This window comes from Octopus sinensis, linkage group LG4 (assembly GCF_006345805.1).
Source record: "Octopus sinensis linkage group LG4, ASM634580v1, whole genome shotgun sequence".
In the NCBI taxonomy this organism is placed as follows: domain Eukaryota; kingdom Metazoa; phylum Mollusca; class Cephalopoda; order Octopoda; family Octopodidae; genus Octopus; species Octopus sinensis.
The window spans coordinates 103,846,862-103,871,702 of NC_043000.1; the positions used below are offsets into that span (position 1 = coordinate 103,846,862).

Consider the following 24,841-nt stretch of genomic DNA (forward strand, 5'->3'; position numbering starts at 1 on the left):
GATGGTCACCTACTTGCACTATAAATTCCTGCTTGAACTCATTAACAACCTTCACTTTGGTGACTGCATCTCTGTCCTTGGTTTGCACTACTCTCACTAGCCATTTATCTACTCCTAATTTTCTAAATAGTCTGCAGACTATAGACTATGGTATCCTGTCAAAGGCCTTCTCTAGATTAACAAATGCTAGGTTGAGAGGCTTATTCTTAGCCAAGTAATTCTCAGCAGTCTCACTATGAAGAGTGCATTAATAGTACCCCAACCTGGAACAAATCTGAACTACATTTCATTTAAGATTCTCTTCCTAATCAATTGTACTAAGACTCTATTACTTTCATGACTTGGTCCATTACTCTGACACCTCCGTAGTTGCTTCCTTCTAGGATATCTCCTTTGCCCTTGTGGTAGTTGATCGTACTGACATATCAGTCATTGAATATGACACTTCCCTTAGAAGCTTGAGCCTCATTTTGCCAGAAAGTTTGTGTGTCTCAACAACTATATTATTTTATGCTTGTTTCCATATTAGCATGGGTTGAACAAGTTGTCTTTTTCTTTCTTTTAATGGTTTTAGGCATTAGGTCACCATCTTCAAAGAATAATAGTCAATCATATCAACCTCAGGACTTATTTAACCAATCTCAATTTAGTAAATGGCTAACTTAACTTTTTGACATAAACAGAAGCAATTTGACACACTTGTTGATACATCATCATCTTCATCATCATCATCATCGTTTAACATCTGTTTTTCATGCTGGCATGGGTTGGACGGTTTGACTGGGGACTGGCAAGCCAGGAGGCCGCACCATGCTCCAGTCTGATCTGGCAATGTTTCTCCAGCTGGATGCCCTTCCTAATACCAACCACTTCTTCAGTAAAGCATCATCTTCATAACAATTAAATCATGAAAACATATTACATGTATCTAGATGTTATAATGTTCACTGCATTGTAGAAATAATATGGCAAATAAACATCTGGATAGAAAATTTTAACAAATCTTCACACATATATCATGTCATATCATAACACACACACACACATATATATACATCTTACACAAACACCTATTCTCATATTAATAAACACTATTTTGAAAAAGTTTACTCAGAGATGTTATCGGCTTGAAAAAAATACGATGGTTTAGTTACTGTTTATATTTAATGTAATGAACATTGGAAAAATCTAACTAGAAATAATTGTGAAAATACTAATGTCATTTCTCTCTTCCATGCATAATCATTTTTTTGTTAGTTTTTTATGCTCGTCATATTAAATATATGAATGCTAATTTAACCATTGTTTTCCATATGTGATGTGGTTTGTATATTTTAAAATTTATGTATGTATATATATTTTTGTGTGTATATATATATATATATATATATAAAACACAGTAGATGATCCACAAGCACTCAAGCAAACTGAGTCCTCAACTTGTTCCATTTGTCAAAAGGTTTTACTGAATGCTCATATGTTGTTCACAACAAACGATGATGATGATATATATATAATCAAAATAAGCAACAAGGGTATCCAAAGGTAATGCAGTACGATCGTTTCGTGCGACTTCATTTAATTAAACAATGCATTACATCAGTTTTAAAATGTAGAGCAATCATCAGCTGCATATGGAATTTTTTAGTTAAATTGAAAAGATCAATTTTTATACTTATTCCGTTTACCAACATCACAAAGGGGGTAAGTAGATAGACAGAGAGACCAGTCTCATCAACAGAAACATGGTAGTAAATGATATTTATTCATGGATACACTACTTATCACTGAATTTACTTTGTTATTCAGATTTACTATTGGGGGAGGGGGTTTAATATTATTCTATTAAGTCTAGTGGAGACAACACTAAGAAGCTATCTTCTATAGATAGAGGAAGAGACAATTTAATTGGAAGAGCCATATATATATATATATATGTTATTTTCAAATATATTTTTAGCTTTAATGGAAGAAAATGCTGAGGATGAAGAAGCAAATGCTGATATTTTCTCAAAGCTGGAAGAACGAAGGGAGCAACTTGAAAACGATGTTGGCGGTGCACTTTTGAAAAAGGTTTACTGGATGATACATGTAAGTAAACTACTTTTGTTTTCCTCCAAGAACTGGAAAGTTGAGAAATGATGCATCTTTACCTAGTTATGTTTTAAATTTCACCATTGTTTTCTTGTATTGTCTACTTTTTGATACAGACCATCACTAGTTTCATTGCCTTCTACTGTTTCATCAAGTTTGAAATGTTTTGAAATAGTATTATCTCTGACAAAAGTGTTGAGTTAGCTAGAGTCCTCAAAGAATTGAAATCATCTACACTATGCAATGTAGAGAAAGGTATAGAAGATTTAGTCAAATCCTTTTCTCATTCTGACACAATCTTGGATATTCTTATCATCATCATTTTACATTTGCCTTCCATGCTAGCATGGGCTGGATAGATTATCACTACCCAAAATCAGTTTTATTTGGAGTTACTGTTCTCCTAGACGGATTGGAAGACCAGATCTTTAAACAATTCGTTTCTGACATGGTTTCTATGACTGGATACCATTCTTAATACCAACCATTTTATAGTGTACTTTGGATGCATTTTATTGTGGCACCAATGAATTCTCTCCTCACATTGTCTCTGTTCTTTCAAGGCAAGAGGGCTAACAGAAGAGAATAATGACCAAGCAGGCAAAAGAACTGAGAGTATAAGTGTGATGTTATGTTATGCTTCTTCTTATATCCTTACAGGCTAATCTTGTTGAATGGTATGTATTTGATTATCTCTAATGTTGCATTTACAGGACAAACTGCAGGAAGATGACATAGATGATGAAGAAATAATTAACTTACTGTCTGACAAAGCTGTTTACTACCAGTCAATTGTCCAGTTAGTCCTTGCTGATACAGCCTTCACCAATAGTAAGTCTATAGAATTGTTTGATAAAATATATATTATAATTGGTTAATAGAGTATCAGATGATGGCAGTGTACAGTAGTGTAGTATTAGAAAATTACCAAATAATTGTAAACTTTGTCTTTCTTATTTGCCCCCCCCTCTCTATCTCTCACCTACACACTTTCACCAACATTTTGTCTATCCCTCACTCTCACTAACAAGTTCTCCCATTGAACCCTTTCCCTTTACTCACTGCTATCAAAAAACAGTCAGTACCACTAGAAGGTTATCTAGAACTAGATCCTTCTCTTTCACACCACTGCTTTCATTAACTCATATACAAAATAATATTTTTGTAGATCATAAATACAGTGCTCCCTCTCTATAATGCGGGTGACGGGGTCCAAGAAAACCAACCACGTTCTATCCGGGGGGAGGCGATAATAGAAGAAAATGAGATATTTGGTTTGATTAGTAAAGTGCACGAACGAAAAGCAAACACATTCAGTCAAGTTTAACATTTATTATACAATAAATTACTTATAAAATATCATGAATTATAGCACTTACAACAACTTTTAAAAAATACTTACTTCTGTAAGTAGTTCCTGTTGACTCTAAAATAAGAATTTTCAATAAATGCTTATGAAATACTTTTACATTGCATTTTAGATGTCATGCCACCTAGTGAATGATTTGAAAGCCCTTAAAAGTATGTTTAATTAATAAAGTTACATTGTATGAAAGTTCACATTTAATTGTTTTTTTTATTCAGTCATATAAAAGAAGTCTGTCAGCTTCTTCTGGCACAGTCTTTTCCTCATCTTAATCTGTGTCTGCCTGAGCAGGTTCTTCAGGTGCATGACATGGACTGGTTCATAGTCTTCACACTCAGTGTATTCTATAAGCCACTTGAGGTGTGAGACAGCCTGTGTTTGTGTCTTGGCTGGGGCTGGTATCTCTGCTTCTTCTGTATCATCTTCTTCTGGCTTATCCTTAATCTGCTCCAGGGAGCACTGTATTATGATTTTTTTTAAAAACTTTACACATTTCAAACAAAACTAAACCCTATATTTGTCTGTTTTATGCTCATCCTTATTTTGAACCTTATCTTTGTTCTGAGACGTATCAGAACAAATCATTTATTTGCTCCAGTATTTCCTTGGGTCTCGTATGAAATACTAGTAAGTGTAATTATTGATCAACTTGTACTTTTGTAGATTTATGCAAAGAAAATCACTTTAGAGTAATATGAGTAAAGCATTTGTTTTCAGCATAGAGTTTGAAATCCTTAAAATAAAATATTCAAGCCATTTCGTTTATGTACAAAACTAATTATTCTTTCAAAAATGTGATAAACCCATTCCAAATAGTTGCTCTCAATTTGCATAACAAGAATTAATATCCATTCTCGTCATTTTACATCTTTTTCCATGCTAGCATAGGTTGAACAGATCTGTTCCATCATGGTGTCTCACAACTTGTGCAGTCCCTTTTCATCTTTGTGAGATACAGTACTGAGGTCAGCTTACACCAATTTTTCTCCATCTTCCTCTTATGCAAGGTGTTTCCACATAGCTACTGTACTTCTCATACATCACGTGCTTGTACTGCTGCAGTCTTCTCTCCTGCACATACCTACTGATTCGTCTCGTACTCTTTCTCTCTCTCTCAGCTCACCTATTTTCTGTCATTAATGCTCTCTAACATTACACTATAAAGCATACTTGTTCCTTTCCAGCCTTTGTGATTTCTATGCATTGAGTGTCTATAGTTCACTCCTATGCAACAAAACACTTCAAACACAAGCATCATATAATTCTAAATTCTGCCTTCACTTAGAAGAAGCCATTTGTTGCCAACTGTTAAACATGAGATTTCACAGTCAACTTTTGCTTAGTCAAATAGCTTCCTGCTTTATTCGTGATATAGATATTTTTCTATACATTGCAGTACAAATTAGCATCAATATTATTTAATGTTTGATTGTAGAATTTGATGATTAAATCCCTTTTATTTATTTTATCTAGGTGACTAAAGAAATATTTGATAGAAATTTTTACATCAATAAATTACTGACTTAAAGAATGATGTTCAAGCTATTGGGTCTTCTCTGACATGTCATCTCTGGGATTCTTGGACCAAGTGAAAACTATTGCTATTTATATTTCAATTTTACTGTAAACTCAAACATATCCCAATTCTTTGAAGTTGTATACCTGCAACACAGCTAATATACCCTTTTTTTTTTCTTTTATAAATATTTGTAAATTTATTTGTGCAGTCATTCATTTCTCATTTTCCTTTTACATTGTTATTCATATCAATTCCTGTAAATAAAATCAGTAAAGTATCTATATAATTTTTGTTATTCTTTTCTTTCATTCAGTATTTTCTTTATTTCACACAAACATGATAAAATAGACAAGTACTTGAGTGTGTGTGTGTGTGTTTCATTCATTTAGTCATGTTATTTAAAGGCTCCTCTGATACTGTTGAGTTTGATATGGTTTATGTTCATCTTCAACAACTGTAGGAAATTTCTTGGGTGAGGAAGGAATTTCTGTGGGATATGTTCTGACGAAGAAGGATTTGATACAGTGATTAATGCATGATTTAGATGAGAAGAGACAGTGTGAGTGATGAGACAAGAAGATACAAATATGTTGAGTGGGCTTGAATGGAGGTGGCATACAACCAGTTATCTTTGAGCTACAATAAACTAAGGCTATTGTAGTAACAGTAGAAAAATCAGTGGACTAAATGTTGAAGTGTGTTTATGGGTGACTCTGTAAATGATTAGGCCATGTGATTTGTGTGAAATTAAGAGAATCAGCGTGCCTGTTTTGCCAAGAGCTTTAGTGACGTATGTAAAATAGAATTGACTTCCTGAAGGCTTATTCTTCATTAGACCAAACCAGTGGTAGTCAGAGAGTACCAGATCCAGGTTGTACAATAGAAACGGGATTACTGACCAGCCCGGTTTACTGATTGCCTGATTTCTGATTTGTTGCAAAAGTTATGTGTGGTCATGCATTGTCATGGTAAACATGGATCCTTTTCATATTCTTTTTCAGTCTCCTAAGGGTTTCTCTAAGCATTTTGGGTGTCTCAGTGTACCACTGCTCACTGTTCATAGTATAACTATATTTGAGAAATCAAAGAGGATACCCCTGTCATCATCATCGTTTAACGTCCGTTTTTCATGCTGGCATGGGTTGGATGTGTAAGAAATAGGATCACGCTTGGTCGTATCATGTAGGAAATACGATTGCATGCGGTTCTACTCTTAACGAATTATTCAAAGCCATAAACTACATACAAACGACAATAGTACATAAGTGAATTGACACAAGTCTTCTGTTGGTAGATAAATATTATTTATTTTACGTATTTTACAATCATGTGGATTTTAAGAGTTCGTAAGCGTTAGCATGTTTTGTGTCTGTGTGTTCGGGTGGCGTGGAGCATACCCAACGGTACTGAACATAGAATTAACAATGGCATTTAGTTTACTGTTCATAGGGCAAGGTGCCGGAATCTACTCGAGAGACTTTCAGTAGTTGTATAGATTAGCGTAGCAACAGGTAGTAGCAGAGACAATCGCATATCTCTAAGTTGAGCAGCAGGTGGCCTAAGTTAGTTCTTAGAAGAACTGGAACCCAAGACCTAAGTGTCTGTGAACCCTGCTTTATATACTGTTTGGTTGGCTCACCGAACTCCAGAAAATGGAATTTTAACCGAAAGTCTTGATTGGCTGATTCGCAATTATGGCACGAAATAAGTCGAGACAATTCGCGTCACGTGTCAACCAGTGGCGCAGACTTCGTAGGGACCCTCGTGTCACATGTCCCCCAGTGGTGCGAAACACGTAGAGACCACTTGTGTCACCTGTCAGCCAATCAAGTTAGTGTTTAGAACAAGAACAAGTTGACCCAAAGATGGTTGTAACCTCAAACGAGATCATTTCTGCCTTGCCTTTCACACAGTGAAGATATTAGCAATCGCTATAGCCATATTTCAAAATGGCTGAAACTGCCACGCTACATCAGCCTCTCAACAGAAAAATTGTTACAATTTTGCGAACGAAATTAGTTATACATATGTATTTTTTTTTTTTTTTATATATATACACAAATGCATTTACAAGGTTAAAACATATGAATTTAGTCTTTCCGCTTACATTTCATGTCCGTACATTGTTTTTCTCCTTTCATTGAGAAAAAAAAATAATGTTTTTTTTTGTTGTTTTTTTTTGTGAACCCATGAATATAAATCAAATCTGTCTTTTATATATATATATATATATTATATATATAATCCATGGATAAAAATAAAAATAAATTTTTCTTTTTTTTTTTTAAAAAAAATATATCCTCAAACAAACTGAGAAAATTTTTTTGGGAAGTGTACAGTTCTACCACTTATAGTTTTTTTTTCATTTGTAGGTGGTTTTAGAATTGATTTCGCTTTTCCCTCAACATCGGATTTGTTGTTTTCTATATCATTTTTTTGTTTCACGTTGTGTTGATGTGTGTTGCTCATATCTCTGGTTTCATGACATGGATAATGGTCGAAATAAGCTTTTTTTACTCTGTCGACACTGACAATTTCTTTCTTTCCATTCATCTCCAAAGTCATAGTTTTGTCTGTAACTGATAAGACTTTTAAAGGTCCGGTGTATTTATATTTCAGCGAATTATGAGCTGCATCGTTACGGACATACACATGTGTCCAAGATTTTATATCCGAAGGAAGAAAACTTTTAACATTTTGCAATTTTCTTGTACAAGAAGGAATATCCGTAAGAAATCTTTTTAGACGAGTTACATAGTCATTAACATCTCCATTGAAAAAATTAGTTTCTTCGAACATTTGAGCAGGTAAAGTTAACGTTGTTCCATACAAAAGTTCAGCTGGAGAATACTGTATAGTTTCTTTAACCACACTTCTAATTCCCAACAATACCACTGGCAGAGCCTCTAGCCAATCGTTAGAATTAGAATAAGTTCTTAATGAAGCTTTCAACTGTCTATGGAACCTTTCTACCATTCCGTTAGATTGTGGGTGATATGAAGTTGTACGAATTCTATTAATTCCCAACAATTTATTGAATTCTGCGAACAAGCTAGACTCAAATTGTCTACCACGATCTGTTGTCACTGTATTTGGGATGCCGAATCTAGACATCCAATTGGTAAACAAAGTTTTTGCTATAGTTCCTGCAGATACATCCTTTATCGGATAAGCTTCTGGCCATCTGGAAAAACAGTCCACACACGTCAACAAATACATATTATCCTCGCACGGAGGCAAGGGTCCCACTATATCGATGTGGATATGTTGGAATCTCGCATCCGGATTTGCAAATGTGCCTAATGGTGCTTTGATGTGCCGCTGTACTTTAGATTTCTGACATTGCATACATGCTTTGACCCATGAACGAATATCCTTATTCATACCAGGCCAAACAAAACGATTTGATATTAACTTCAACGAAGCTTCTATACCTGGATGAGATAAATTATGTAAGCTAGAAAAAACATTTTTTCTATGCTTTTCAGGCACAAATGGTCTTGAAAGCCCTGTAGAAATATCACACCAAATATGTGAATTACATGAATGTATCGGCAACATTTAAAATTTTAAAGCAGTTGAATCAGAATTTTTATATGAAGAAAATTCTTTATCTGCAACTTGATCCTTAGACATCTCTTCCAAATTTATTGTGCTTAATGAGCTTAATGCGTCTACATTCATTCGAGAAAGTGCATCTGCTGCTATATTTTTTTCCCCCTTGATAAAACGTATATCCACAGTAAACTGTGAAATAAAATCAAGGTGTCTAATTTCTCTAGGAGAATATTTTTCCGAAGAGTTTTTCAATGCATATGTTAACGGTTTATGGTCAGTGAATAAAGTAAATGACCTACCTTCAAGAAGATGTCTGAAATGTTTGATTGACAAATAAGCTGCCAACAATTCTCTGCCGAAAACACTGTATTTGGTTTCTGGTGCCTTGAATTTTTTTGAAAAAAATGCCAATGGTTGCCAGGAATTACAATGAAATTGCTGTAGAACCCCACCAATCCCCACATCGGAAGCATCAACCATCAATGATAATTTCGCTTCAGGAACCTGGTGGTTTAAAAGCGTTGCTTTACACAGTTTCTCTTTGATTTCTTTAAAGGCTTGTAATTCCTTTTCTTGTAAGGTTATGGCTTCATTTTTTTTCTTTCTATTTTTCAATAGCTCAGTTAAGGGATATAGGGTTTCCGTAACTTTAGGAATGAACTTTCTGTAAAAATTGACGATCCCTAAAAATCCTCTGAGCTTCCTTAAACTATTTGGTACTGGGAAGTTTTTTATTGCTTCCACCTTCTCTGGTAATGGGCGAATTCCATCTTTACCGATTAGATGACCCAAAAAGGATATGGTCGTTTCACCAAAAACACATTTCGATGGGTTTATCACAATTCCAAATTTTGTTAATCGTTCGAAGATTTTTTTTAAATGCTCTCCATGTGTTTCTTCCGATGGACTAGCGATGAGAATATCGTCTATATAAGCAAACACGAAAGGTAAATCTCGTGTTACTTCATCCATAAACCTTTGAAAAGTATTTGCCGCATTCCTCAATCCGAAAGGCATGCGAAGAAATTCAAACAAACCAAATGGAGTGGTAATAGCTGTCTTCGGTATATCGTTATCTGCCACAGGAATTTGGTTGTATGCCCTGACTAAATCTATCTTTGAAAAAATGGTACAACCACTCAAAGAAGTCGCAAAATCCATTATGTGGGGTATTGGATATTTGTCAGGCTTTGTTTTCGCATTCAGTTGTCTAAAATCTCCACAAGGTCGCCAGTCGATGAGGTTTTTCTTGACCATAACTAATGGTGTTGACCAGCTACTACTAGAAGGACGGATTATACCCAGGTCCATCATATGCCGAAACTCCACCTTAGCCACCTTCAATTTCTCCGGCGATAATCTCCTCGGTGGTCCGTGTGTGATGATGTGATGTGTCACCGAATGCGTACACGTGGTATTCAGAGTTAACTGCTTCGTGATTTGTGGATAGTTTTCCAAAATTTTGTGGTACTTATTTTCTGTGGACGCCATGAAATATAGTGGACTGATTGTTGCTCTTCTGCATCTCATTCCCTGAATTTTTAATGACGTTTGTGTGTCTATTAATTTTTGTTTGTTCACATCTACCATTAAATGATAGTGCACCAAAAAATCCACTCCTAATATTGGATATGGTAAATCTGCTACTATGAATACCCATTTGTATTCTCTTCGCAAATTTATGTCAAGTGTTAAGCTGATCTCTCCAAACGTTTGAATTTCAGACTGATTCACCGCTTGAAGAGTCATATACACGGGTTTGGTTTTCTGTTTTAAGAGCCTTACAGGCCATATCGAACACGCTGCTCCTGTATCCACGAGAAATCTTTCTTTTGATTTTAAGTCATATACGAAAAACACGCGACTTTTTACAATGCTATCCACAGACTTCGTCGCATCCAATCTATGGTTTAGAAGTTTCCCGAATTTCCTTTTTTTTTAGCAAGGAAATCGAACGCACAGGGTTTGATGCACTTACAGGAATTCTCTCCGAATTTAGCGTGATACCAGCATATGGCGTTTCTGTTCACGCTAGGGCTCTTCGATCTCCTGCGCCACTTTGTGTTTTTTCTCTGATCGGCGCGGCTGTTTCTCTCCAGTTGCAAGCTCCCAATTTTTTTTGTCAATACTTTGAACTGTTGCTCGTAACATTTCTTCAATTCTTGTATCTCATTTGAAATTGAAGGAATCGCACTAATAGTCTCCTTGGACGATAACTCCAAAATACCGTCCGCTAGGTCCGCCAACTGTTGGATTGAGTTCTGGTTTTTACTGCCGAGAGCAAGGTTTGTGTTTTATGCGGCAGTTTGTTGAAAAATACCTCTTTGAGGTACGATTCCTCTATTTGCTGGTTCCCCAGCAGTTCGTTCATCCTTCTCAACAGTTGCGTGGGTTTTCTATTACCCAGCTCTTCACCGTTAAACAATTTCGCAAATTCCTTTTGCTTGGAACTAGACGTGCACTTCAATATTTCTTCCTTAATCGAAGAATATGACACCGGTTCCATAGGGTTCAGTAACAGATCCCTGATTTCATTGCTTAGCGGTGGCGGCAAGTTACTAAGCATGATGTTGTACTTCTGTTCTTCGTTCGCTATTCTGTTGGCTCTGAAGGTTGCCTCTAGTTGCGTCAACCACATCAGTGTATCACCAGTCCATGGGGGACTACTCAAGACATTGACAGAAGCTTGTGTGTAACTTCTGTCGAAGTACGATGCTCCGCATTCTTTTTTTTCCTGCTCCATTATATTTGTGGATATGTATTTTGTTTTTGTTTTTTTTTCAAAAAATATTCCTTTTTCAGCTTCTTCTGTGTCAATACTTCCGTACTTATGTTTATTATCGGCTGCGTAGTATATGCGAATGGCTGCGTAGTTGGGGTCACCAGTGTAAGAAATAGGATCACGCTTGGTCGTATCGTGTAGGAAATACGATTGCACGCGGTTCTACTCTTAACGAATTATTCAAAGCCATAAACTACATACAAACGACAATAGTACATAAGTGAATTGACACAAGTCTTCTGTTGGTAGATAAATATTATTTATTTTACGTATTTTACAATCATGTGGATTTTAAGAGTTCGTAAGCGTTAGCATGTTTTGTGTCTGTGTGTTCGGGTGGCGTGGAGCATACCCAATGGTACTGAACATAGAATTAACAATTGCATTTAGTTTACTGTCCATAGGGCAAGATGCTGGAATCTACTCGAGAGGCTTTCAGTAGTTGTATAGATTAGCGTAGCAACAGGTAGTAGCAGAGACAATTGCATATCTCTAAGTTGAGCGGCAGGTGGCCTAAGTTAGTTCTTAGAAGAACTGGAACCCAAGACCTAAGTGTCTGTGAACCCTGCTTTATATACTGTTTGGTTGGCTCACCGAACTCCAGAAAATGGAATTTTAACCGAAAGTCTTGATTGGCTGATTCGCAATTATGGCACGAAATAAGTCGAGACAATTCGCATCACGTGTCAACCAGTGGCGCAGACTTCGTAGGGACCCTCGTGTCACATGTCCCCCAGTGGCACGAAACACGTAGAGACCACTCGTGTCACCTGTCAGCCAATCAAGTTAGTGTTTAGAACAAGAACAAGTTGACCCAAAGATGGTTGTAACCTCAAACGAGATCATTTCTGCCTTGCCTTTCACATAGTGAAGATATTAGCAATCGCTATAGCCATATTTCAAAATGGCTGAAACTACCACGCTACAGATGGTTTGACTGAGGTCTGGAGAGTCAGCAGCTGCACCAGGCTCCAGTCTGATCTGGTAATGTTTCTAAAGCTGGATACCCTTCCTAATGCCAACCACTCCAAGAGTGTAGTGGATGCTTTTTACGTGCCACCAATACAGGAGCTAGTCAGGTGAGCCTGGCATCAATCACGTTTGGATGGTGCATTTTATGTGCCACCAGCACAGGCGCCAGTCAGGGGACATTGGCATTGACCATGTTCGGATGATGTATTTTACGTGCTACCAGAACGAGAGTCAGTTAAGTATATCATATCACCCAACGCATCACAACATATCTCCAAAGGTCTCAGCTTTCTGTCATTGTGTCTGTGAGGCCCAGTATTCGAAGGTCATGCTTCACCACCTCATCCCATGTCTTCCTGGGTCTACCTCTTCTCTAAAAAACAATCACTATAACTTTATGTGTTAATTGCTGGCCCTTGAACTTTTTAGGCCTTAGCAGTGCGATATCATTCCGTAGGTATATTATATCTTTGTGTAATGTCGGAATGCAATGTTTATGATGAAGACATTATCACAGCACAACTCTGTAGGTCACCTGACTCCTAAAGTTCAGAACGTAAAGACAAACTAACGACCGCTTAGCATTTTGCCCGGTGTACTAACGATTCAGCCAGCCTACACTCTTGCTGTATAAATATTGAACGAAAGGAAGATCCTACGCATTGAAGAGAATCTTAATTTGCAATGTGGAGGATTTTAACTCTCGTGAGTTAAACAAGAGAGTGGAAAATGTTAAGAAGGTACTATAGATGAAACGCAAGGTATTTAGAGTGGGGTTTCATTTTCCTTAGAGAATATTTAAACCAGGTTCAAAACTTATATTTTTAAAGCATTTAAAAATATTCATGGGGATTAGAATTACAATTAGACATGACGAATGTCAAGATTCAATATAATTTCATCGTATGTCCTCATCTTTGGTAGACAGGACAGACGCAGCTGAAGTGGTTTGGGCCATAGGTTTGGCCGATCAGTAGTGACAGGGGCTAAACAACATCTTTAGAAATACCAATTTCAAATTTTGGCACAAGTTCAGAAGTCTGGGAGAAGTGGGTTAGTCGATTACATCGACTCCAGTGTTCAATTGGTACGTATTTTATCGACCTCGAAAGGCAAAGACGACTTTGGCCGAATTTGAACTTGGAACGTGAAGACGGACGAAATGCCGCTTAGCATTTTATCCGGCGTGTCAACGATTCTGCCAGCTCGCTCCTTAACAACTGTAGAAATATTGGGTACTCACAGTTCGTGCACTCGCGTAGTCGCACATCCGCGCTAGCTAGTCGTGACTAGTCGATCCTTACTTTGTATTTTATTTACTTTGTTTAGAAAAATTATTTACTTTGTTTTTGTGTCTTATTTACTTTGTGTAAAAATATATTTATTTTGTGTTTTATTTACATTGCTAGGTAGTCGTAGGATCGACTAGTGACGACTAGCTCGCGCGGATGCGCGACTATGATAGTGCGCGCACCGGGATCACTCTTCTTAAATAGTACCGAAATATTGTATGGAAACGAAATTCGCATGCGGTCATTTATTTATACTCATTCATTGACTTTACAAACAAAATCAAATTAACCTTACGATTTACATAAGTTAAAACCAGTAAGCATTTAGTAAACAAACAGTTTTAGCTATTTTGAACAGCGCGCCAAATAAACTAAATAACCTTTCAACTATACGTGAAAACAAGAACACAAAAAAGAGTGGTTACGAAACTGAGATCCTGAATCAGTTTCCCGCATTTAGCACTACTAATAATGGCGGCTTCTTCGGGATACACATGTAAGATAGGCCCGTCTATTCTTAATTCTGATCTCTCATCTTTATCCGAAGAATGTCAACGAATGATGAATTGCGGTGCAGATTACTTGCACCTGGATGTGATGGATGGCCACTTCGTACCGAACTTAACTTTTGGACATCCCGTTGTCAAGTGTTTACGACCGAAAGTTCCCAATGCATTCTTTGACATGCACATGATGGTTGCGAACCCTGAAAGGGTCTGAGCGATGTATTTCTTTGCTAATTTATTTTATTAATTCTTTGAACTCTGTCTGTGTCTCTCTTGTAGTTTAGAATATTTTGTCTGACGATATTGTAACTTGCCTGCTCACTATTATAAAGTTTTATTTTGTCATTTTCTTGATGACAACAATTGTTTTTGTTAGTGATTATTTAGTTTATCATCGGATTTTATTCAGTAGGCCTATGATTACAGACATTCCAGATGTGACCAGCAACTCTCTTTTTTACCTCCTTTTCATTTTTTAAGCATATTTAGACTATATTGCACATTTTTCATCTTCTAAAACTGATTTGAGAAAACTTTGGCTGCTGTTTCTACCCAATAGAGGGACCATATGGGAGCCTATTTAAATTCTTATGAATTCTTCAGTAGACAGTGCACATGATCTTTTTAAAACCTCTAAAACTGGTGGGAAGAAGTTATCGGAACTGATTGTTTATATCATAATACAAGCTCAACCTTGATCAAGCAAACCCTATGATCATAGACATTCCTTCCATAACCATCCGTATTTTTAGGGATATCTAGGGTTATATTATCCAATGTGCTCTGTGTTTAAAATTATGGGATGTAAGTTGTGGAAGATTTCAGATAGATCGAGTGACCTGGTAGCTCGTTTGATTCTTATTATTGTTTGTCATCATCCAAGTGAGCGAGAGAAAGAAGTGATGGTGGTGTAAGGACGGCGAAAGAAAAAAGTAGAAGCGGTAGCGTCTGACTCGTTACCCTACGTGCGAGCTCCTTGCTCATTCAGTGTCGATGTTTCCTTTCATCCATTCGAAGTCGATGAAATAGCTACCACTCGGTTCTAGATTATACTGGAATTTGGAAGCCGTTATTACGTCTTATTACAAGACTTGCACGTGTTATATATTTAGTTTGTGTGTGTGTGTGTTTCTTTCTTGTTAATGACTACTAAAAACATTATTACTATCATATGCACATGGCTGCCTCGCTTCGACCCCGAAAAAGTGTATAGGCAGTAAATCCATAAAGGCAACATTGGAATTCAGTAAAGTATGTGTAGGTAAACACAACAAAATATTTTGTCTAATCCATCGATTCCGTCCACCCCGTAAGTCACATGGCCTGAAATTTTATGGGGAGGAAACAATCAGTTATATGGAATCCGATATATGGTACTATTTTATCGACTTTCTGACAAATGAAAGGCAAAATCGACCTTGATGGAATTTGAACTCTGAATGTAGAGTCCTAGCATGCCATTTTGTACGACGCTCCAACAATTCAGTGTCATTGTACCTGACGTGTGTATCCAAATTCATCTGGTGTAACATTTCATTTCTCTAGTATTGATGTGTACAAGTGATATACTTGTACGCTATTGAATGAGTTCTTTAAAACCATTTAATTTCCAATTAATATTTTGGAACCACTTCAAAATCCAGACTAATTTTCCTTTGTTTTTTTTTTTTTGTAGCAAGGGAGCTTACTCTTCTATACTCACAAATTGATGTAAAAATTTGATAATGCTCAACATTGTAAATACAATCAGATTTATTGGAATTTAATCAGAAATCTGTTTCCAAATCAATACTTAATGAATTGATTTAAATGGCTCAGCTGCAGTTATTCTAAACTATATCAGTATGTCTCAGTTGTATTTGTAAAAGATATACCAAATTGAGGTCGATCAACATCAGGGCCCCCGTGCAGGTGACACGTAAAAGTACCATCCGTTCGTAGCCGTTCGCCAGCCCTGTCTGGCCCCGTGTAGGTGGCACGTAAAAAGCACCATCCGTTCGTGTTCGTTGCCAGCCTGGCCTGGCCCCCGTGCCGGTGACACGTAAAAGCACCATCCGTTTGTGGCCGTTTGCCAGCTCTGTCTGGCCCCCGTGCCGGTGACACGTAAAAGCACCATCCGTTCGTGGCCGTTTGCCAGCCCTGTCTGGCCCCCATGTCGGTGACATGTAAAAGCACCATCCGTTCGTGTCCGTTTGCCAGCCCTGTCTGGCCCCCATGTCGGTGACATGTAAAAGCACCATCCGTTCGTGTCCGTTGCCAGCCTCGCCTGACCCCCGTGCCGGTGACACGTAAAAGCACCATCCGTTCGTGTCCGTTTGCCAGCCCTGTCTGACCCCCGTGTCGGTGGCATGTAAAAGCACCATCTGTTCGTGTCCGTTGCCAGCCTCGCCTGGCCCCGTACCGGTGACACGTAAAAGCACCATCCGTTCGTGGTCGTTTGCCAGCTGTGTCTGGCACCTGTGCAGGTGGCACGTAAAAAGCACCCACTACACTCACGGAGTGGTTGGCGTTAGGAAGGGCATCCAGCCGTAGAAACACTGCCAGATCTGACTGGGCCTGATGAAGCCTTCCAGCTTCACAGACCCCAGTTGAACCGTCCAACCCATGCTAGCATGGAGAACGGACGCTAAATGATGATGATACATCACAATTATAGATCATTGTTTTGACCAAAAAGCTCTTTCTAAGACACTACTTAGAAACAAATTACAGACTTTTCAGTAAGTCAACATCTCGTCAATTTTAACCTAGCAGTAGATTTTAATTTCCCTTCAATCTATCTACTGTGTGTATAGATACAATAGTAAATTGTTGGTCATATTGGATAATGTGATCTGAGATAAACTATGTTTGATAAGATCAGATGCCTTAATCATAGGTCTGCTGAAGCAGTGACATAGCATTTGGTGGGGGGGGGGACTATTATGAAAGGTAGTTTCTATGGTGATGATGTTATCAATAAAGTTCTGTTCAATATTTTTTGTTTCTCTTCCAAATGACTTCTGGCACCTAAAGCTCTAATACAACTTCTTGTGCTGTTAGTTTCTACAGCAGTATGTACATAAAGGAATCAGCAACTGAAACAACATTCAACTCTCCTTGTAGCTGGAGAAAAATGTGTCATTTCATGAGGAGAGTGAACACGGCCCTGAGAGATGATGAAACAGTTCTCAGTATGAAAGTGCAGTTGCAACTAACAGCAGTGAGCTGTAGTAATCATTTACCATGTGGTAGCTTCTTACAGCTAGATGAACTTGATCATTAACAGTTCTACAGTTACAGCTGTTCAGAACTTGGCAAAATAAATGATTATGTCAATTCTTGTGAGATTTGAGCTGCAAACTATGTGAAATTAGATATGCTAAACTAAAAAAGTTGCTGCTCAACTATCTTAGCCAACCTCACTTTATTCTTTTAGTGTGTTGCCTTAAAGATTTAATAAAGAGAATAACCTCTATAATTTGCCTTTAATTTTCTCTTCTAGTGGGTAGAAGGTATGGCAGAGGCAGGTGCAAATCAATATACCTTCCATATAGAGGCCACTGACAATCCTGAGGACTGTGTGCGCAAGATCAAAGAATCAGGAATGAAAGTAAATATATATTTTTTTACTTTACACTTTTTATATATACCCTAACCCTAATTTTTATATACTATGAAACCCCATTTTTCCTGTAACAAAATTACAAACGACTTTCCTTCTCATGTTTTACATAAGTTATTATTTTTTTTCTTTATCAGTTATAGCATAGCTATTATGGATTTTGTTGAAATTCTAAATTTTACATTTAAACAGTGGGGTCAAAGTGGAATCTGTTGTAAATCAGTCAAACTGATTACAATCAGTTTTATTGTCCTAATATACAACACCTTATTATAGTTTGATTTTTCTGGTCAAAAGTCAAGTACTTTAATGTCACTGACATGGACTTACAATGACCTTATTAAACATTGATAAACAATTATCAAAATATGGCATTTAAATAATTTCCAGTAAAACTTTGAGGCACTAATAGTGTAGTGTAAGAGTAATAATATCATTACAAAATATATGGTAAAATGCTTTTTTTATAGACTATTGTTAGATTAAATTTTCCTTTCACTCAAAGTACTAGATTATCCTTTATATTGGTTTTCTTGTAAATGTATTTGTCTGTTTCTTTGATTAATTTTTTTTAATACTATGATAAAACTCTGCTTTGTTTTCAGGTTGGAATAGGTATAAAACCAAATACAGCTGTAGAAACAGTGCTTCCTTATGTACATATGGTTGATATGGTCCTTGTAATGACAGTGGAACCTGGATTTGGTGGGCAGTCATTTATGAAAGAACAAATGTCAAAAGTAAAGATTTTTCTCTGTATTACTTGGAAATTTAAGAGCAGTATAATAGTGATTGACAGAATCCAACTCTAGGTGAATTAATAGATAAGTAACTCCCAAACAGTGCACTGTGACATGCTGGCGTGCCAGGAATGTCTTGGTGCTCCTGTGGATTTTAAAAAAAAATATGATTCAACACATTAGAAATTCCATACATGAGTGCCTTAAAAAAATCTTTTATTCATTAGTTTATGTGCATAGCTAGGTATGAGGGTGGTGGTGGTGGTGGTGAATCGGCAGAATCATTAGAGCATTGTAGTATTTTCTTGGCTCTCTAGATTCTGAGTTCAAATCTCACCACAGTCAGCTTTGCCTTTCATTGTTTTGGGGTTGGAATCAGTGTAATCAACTAACCATCCTAACTCCAAAATCACTAATTTGTGCTTAAATTAGAAATCATCATATATAAGTACAACCAAGAAAACAAGGTATGCAATGGTTTTCTATATTTTTAATCTTAAATTTTTAACTTTCAAACAATATTTTTTTTTTAAATTTCCGTATGTGAGCCAAGTGCACTGTAAAATCAAAATGATTTGGAATAGAGTAAGGGATTTGTTTTTAATAAGCCCTGTATCTCAGAGAGAGACAAAGTGCAAGAAAATTGGGTTAGAAATTGAATATTAGAGGCATTGAAATTTCTATGCCATATATATTTAGGCAGTGTTGAACATATTTCAATCAAATTGTTTTTGTCCATTCTAAAGGTGCGGTTACTTAGAGAGAAATTCCGTGAGTTAGACATTGAGGTTGATGGCGGCGTTGGAACTTCTACTATTAAAGACTGTGCTGATGTAAGCAAATATGACTTCTTATTTTATGCTGTTGGATACTATACCATTTAATATATTTGCAGGAGGTAATACTGAATGGTAATGTGAGAGACCTATCACACTGATGACACTTACACTACATCATAAGCACCAAAATATATCTTAGTTTAGATTTGGCATGAGCTCTAAGGCTCGTAAAGATAGATCTTAACTTGGTCTCTATGGCTTATAAGTGACTGAGATTATTAAATCTCAGAATGGGATGCCAGCCCATCACAAGGTTAACTTCCCTGCTATTGCTGGAACTTGTTTACAGCTGAACGGGATGGAGTAACATGAAATGAAGTGTTTTGTTGAAAAACACAGAATTAAAACTACAATCTTACAATCATGTGTGAAACATCCTAATCACTAGACCATGCATCTACACACCAAAAAATTAATTTTGAGCTATATTTAGTTATATATGGCTCACAGTTAAGCTGTAAGGATACTGCTTAATTGCTGAGTTTTGTTTGAGCTTGATGTACTGAGCTCAAACCTCTAAAAGCATGTTTGGATTACTTAACCCTTTTTATACCAATCTACTTGAGATTGCTGTTGGTTCCAAAATATAAACCTGTTTTAAAATGATCTAAATTAAAAACATTCCATCAACATTTCATGTTAATTTATATTCCAAACACCAAGTGAATAATGATGAAATTATTTTACTAAATTTTTCATTGTTTTCAAAATAAATTGAAACAAAAGCAGTATATTCCAATAGAAATATGACAACAACAAGGTTAAGGGAGAGAGGTGGATACTTCTCAAGTAGTATTATTAAATAGATGCTATAAATAAGAGTGTCAGGTTCATCACAAGACATTCAATCAATCATTTCTTTTATTCTTTCACTTTACTGGTTTCAGTCATTGAACTTTGGCCATGCTGGGACATCATCTTCTAAGGTTTTTAAACCAGAACCTTATTGATCCCTAATGAAATCCAAAGTTACTGTTTTTACTATACAGTGACACAACTTAACACTGGTAAACAATCACAGGCGCAGATGGGCACACTTATATACACCATGCATACACACACACACACCCACACACATATATGATGGCCATCCACTTGTGACTGAGGAAGACCATTCTTGACCTTCAGGAACATTGTGCACTCTAGGACTAACTTATATTTTGCATTTTGCAGCTCCATTGGTGGCTAATGAGCCCTCCTCTTGACAAGCATACATGACTGCAAACATTGCAGACCAAGCTTTCCCCATTCACTACACCAGCAATGTGCTTTCAAGCAGCATGCTTAAGTCCTTCATGCATCTGTCTTGCTGTAAAAATTATATCCATTGTCCCTCTACCAGATTAGAAGCCACATTGAGATTCAGATAGGACATCATTTATGAGACGCCCATTCAGGCGGGTAAGAAGAATATTTGCCAGCAGCTGATAGTGGAGCAATACCTCTGTAGTTACCACATATTGTTCTGGCTCCTTTTCCTTTATAGAGAGGAAGAATAAAATCACCACCAAATCACAAGACCTCAGCACAAATTCCATCTTTTCCAGGTGCCCTACCAAGATTCAATTTACTTATTGATGTCATTACTTCATCTATTGAGGGTGTAGAATTTAAGGAGCCAATGATAGGTCTTTGTTGCATAGTATCAATCAGTGTTTCATCCACAACTGACTCATGGTTTAGGAGTTCAGAGAACTGTTCGATCCAGCAACCTGTGATTTCTGTTTTAGTAAATAGAGTAGAAAACTGAGCTGATATGGAGCTCTTAGGCCCATAAATTTGCTTCATATGATGGTAAAGCTTCTTGCTGTCATTTGCTTCAGCAGCAGCCTGAACATCACCAGGGCTGGTGAGCTGGAAGGCTGCACTAGACTCCACTCTGATTTGGCATGGTTTTTTTACAGCTGGATGCCCTTCCTAATGCCAACCACTCTGAGAGTGTAATGGGTGCTTCTATGTGCCATTTGCATGAAACCAGTATCCACCACAACTGTGATTTTACTGGGCTTGATGGGTCTTAAACATGACATAATACCAAAGGTTTCGTTCATTGCCTCTGTCAGGCTCAACACTCAAGTGGAACTCAGCCACTTTGCCTCCCTGGGGCCCAATACTCAAAAGGCACCCAGTCACTTTACTTCCATGAGGCCCAATGCTTGAAAGGTGCTGTTTATGTGCCAGTTATGTGACACCAGCATCAGCCATGATTACAATTTGACTTGGCTTCACACGTTTTCTCAAGCACAGCATATTGCCAAAGGTCTCAGTCACTAGCCATTGCCTCTGTAAGGCTCAATGTTCCCATGTCTTCCTGGGTCTACCTCCACAGTTAGAGATTGGCACTTCTTTACACAGCTGTCCTCGTCCATATGCATCACATGACCAGTGCAGTCGTCTCTCTTGCACACCTCTCTGATATGCCTCTTATGCTTACTTTTCTTTCACCTCTACTACTAACTTGGTCACCTAGATAAGGGAAGCTATCTAGTACATCTAGCCTCCACCCGCACCCCCGCAGTTGATGGATATATATCATCATCATCATCATTTAGCGTCCGTTTTCCATGCTAGCATGGGTTGGACGGTTCTACTGGGGTCTGTGAAGCCAGGCTTCATCAGGCCCAGTCAAATCTGGCAGTGTTTCTACGGCTGGATGCCCTTCCTAACGCCAACCACTCCGTGAGTGTAGTGGGTGCTTTTTACGTGCCACCCGCACTGGTGCCAGACAGAGCTGGCAAACGGCCACGAACGGATGGTGCTTTTTATGTGCCACCGGCACGAGGGCCAGGCGAGGCTGGCAACGGACACGAAACGGGGCGGTGCTGGCAACGGTCGCGAAACGGAAAGTTCTCTTACATGCCACCGGCACTGGTAACACATCTGCAATTTCCATTGATCGATTTCGATATATATATATATATATATATATATATATAACAATTGCAGCGTGGAATGTGTTTATAAGCCATTTAAGAAACACACAAAAGCCGTTCAATTCACTTCAACATTTAAGTTTAATTTGTCAAAATATTTTCGTCGATAAAATTCGCGACCTGTTCACTGACAAAAGAACAGGTCGCGGATTTTAGCGACGAAAATATTTTGACAAATTAAACTTAAATGTTGAAGTGAATCGAACGGCTTTTGTGTGTTTCTTAAATGGCTTATAAACACCTTCCACGCTGCAATTGTTTTTGTTTCAGCACACGATCTCAGATCAAATTACTTGCTATGCGAGTACATCTCCGTAATATATATATATATATTTCTACGTGTGTAAATGTGTGCACATATGCACACAAAAATGCTCTCTAGTACATGTATGCAATCTTACAAACAGAATTAGTACTTTATTGCTTTTTGTTAAAACATTTTAATTTCTGTTTGTCTAGGCCGGTGCCAACATGATCGTCTCAGGCAGTGCCATCATCAATAGTGATAATCCACGTCAAACTATTAACTTCTTACGAATGACAGTGGAAGAAGCTATTCAGAAGAGTCAACTAGAACGATAAAGGATACAACAATCATGCTACTTGAAATGTTACCATTCCACATGCTTTTAGGACATTGAACATACATCTCCCTAACTTGCTACGAGACTGCCCCTAAACTGTCTTTTTCATTGTGTGTACAACTTTATCATGTTAGTTGTCATGTTAGTGACATTGTTAGCTGTCACCTTCATACATCCTTGATTTTATGTGATTAATTGACGTCTTGTTTTCATACAAACATGCTCAAGCTACTGGTTGGTCTATAAATGTTGGTCAATTTGGTGACTGATTTCAGATTAATAAATTCCATTGCTTAGCTTTATTGCATTTGCAATTGCTTATCTTTCTTTCTTTTCCTTTTTTTTTTTTCTACTTTTTTTCAGTCATTGGACTACAGTATTGTCAGTTATATTGACAACAATACTTTGTCTGGTACTCGTATTAGCAAACTGTAGTGTGTGAATAGCTACAATTGACATTAGTTACCTCCCTTGTACAGTCTTAATTGTCAGATAGCATTTATATTGGTATTCACCAACAGGTAGATATCCGCGTGCACATACACATACATATACATACCTGTCTTTTTATCTTTATATATATATATATTGCTTTTAAACAATATTATTGGCAGAGACTTCGAAGTTTTAGCTAGCTGAGCCATTGTCGTACTGCTGACGATGACTTAGCTGGCCGAAATTTCAAAGCAACTATCAATAATTTTGTTTAAGAACAATAAATCTGTTCTCTACAAAGTTATAAAATAACCCATCAGACTAATGTAAAATTGTTTTTATTATAATTGAACATAAAAACAAACATAGATATGTATGTATATATATATATATACGAGTGGGGGCTGAAAAATGCCTGGCTTTGGGTAAAAGAAAATACAGGAAGATCAGTTATGATTTTATTCAACATATTCCCCTCATATTCATACTTATTGCAGTAGTCCTTCAGTTTTACATAGCCCTGTAAAATAACTTGGAAGGTTGGGCCTCCATCGTAATACCCTTAAAGCTAGGAACTTTTCAGTACCTCCTCATGTATATATATATATATGTGTGTGTATGTCTAGGGAGAGAAAGACAGTGAGATATATACAGACTCCCACACAGTTTCTATTTGCTAAATTTCTCTGACAAAATATTGGTTTACTTCTGGCTATGATTTTGGACAGTTGCTTGAAGTATCATAACAAAATTGAAAAAAGAACCATGCTATGTACTTGTTATGCAATCTTCTTAATTATACCGCCATAAACAACAGCAAAATCTTTAAATCACATGTTCCCATCTGCAAAAAAAAATGAATTATCTAATACCTGAAAAAGTACAGGCTAGATTGATCATAGCTGAATCAGGGCTAATTCTATTTTCTTCTGCACTGGCATGGGTTGGACTGATTTCACAGCACCTCGTGGCTGCATCATCTGGCACACAGTAATAAAGTAAACTGGCTTTGTTGCAGTATATGTATTACTGTGTACATTTTATTGCTTCACTTGTATTAGATAGGTTGTTTATGGCTACACTAAAGTGTTCTTTCTGACCTGTATTAGGTCTTATTTGGAGTTACTGTCCTCCTAGACAGCTCACATGCAATATAGTTTGCAGAGTCTATGTCTTGTTCATACATTACATTTAAAAAAAAAATTAAATGAAAATTATTAAATAAACAAATATTCTACATGGTTCCATTTCTTAATCTATGTGACAGGTGTCTAGTTGAACAATAAAAATATACAAAGCTTTTCCTTAACAAAGACACAGATAAATAGATTCATGACTCTGCTAAGAATTGCCACCGATTCAAATACCAAGAATTAATTATGGCAGCAGGTGATGTACTGCAGGAAAAAAAACCTTGTATTTCTTCTGACAATTGATGATGAATTAGGCAATTACAAGGACTGGTGTCAATGTAACTGAATATAAACTTGTTTTAGTTAGCTATTACTATTAATGCTATTATCAGTAGTTTCATCATTTTTATAAAACTGACATCATTAGTATTCAAAACTAAAACTAAGTTGGAACTAAACCTATGTAATGTAATAAACCTCCTAC

The 24,841-nt window shown here is 36.9% G+C and overlaps 3 protein-coding genes across 9 annotated transcripts in view; 2 read left to right on the forward strand and 1 right to left on the reverse strand.

The window, feature by feature from the left end:
• LOC115211008 (serine/threonine-protein kinase Nek5) overlaps positions 1 to 5,265 on the forward strand; it is a 65,998-nt gene extending 60,733 nt beyond the window's left edge. For 5 of the 7 annotated variants that reach the window (XM_036502286.1, XM_036502284.1, XM_036502283.1 and 2 more), the window contains 3 exons: positions 1,961 to 2,091; positions 2,808 to 2,925; positions 4,934 to 5,265. In XM_036502286.1, the coding sequence (XP_036358179.1) occupies positions 1,961 to 2,091; positions 2,808 to 2,925; positions 4,934 to 4,941 (257 nt within the window). In that variant the 3' untranslated portion in view covers positions 4,942 to 5,265. Of the gene's footprint in view, positions 1 to 1,960; positions 2,117 to 2,226; positions 2,776 to 2,807; positions 2,926 to 4,343; positions 4,426 to 4,933 lie in introns of those variants that run through there. The other 2 variants (XR_004998805.1, XM_036502285.1) reach the window with 2 other exon arrangements.
• Positions 5,266 to 10,770: 5,505 nt separating this feature from the next.
• On the reverse strand, positions 10,771 to 11,280 carry LOC115210544. Its single transcript, XM_029779147.1, has one exon. The coding sequence runs from the start codon at positions 11,278 to 11,280 to the stop codon at positions 10,771 to 10,773; it is 510 nt and encodes a 169-aa protein (XP_029635007.1).
• Positions 11,281 to 13,916: 2,636 nt separating this feature from the next.
• On the forward strand, positions 13,917 to 23,096 carry LOC115210409 (ribulose-phosphate 3-epimerase). Its single transcript, XM_029779009.2, has 5 exons — positions 13,917 to 14,297; positions 17,574 to 17,681; positions 18,299 to 18,433; positions 19,180 to 19,266; positions 22,665 to 23,096. The coding sequence occupies exons 1-5, from the start codon at positions 14,055 to 14,057 to the stop codon at positions 22,785 to 22,787; spliced, it is 696 nt and encodes a 231-aa protein (XP_029634869.1). The 5' UTR covers positions 13,917 to 14,054; the 3' UTR covers positions 22,788 to 23,096.
• The last annotated feature ends 1,745 nt before the right edge of the window (positions 23,097 to 24,841 follow it).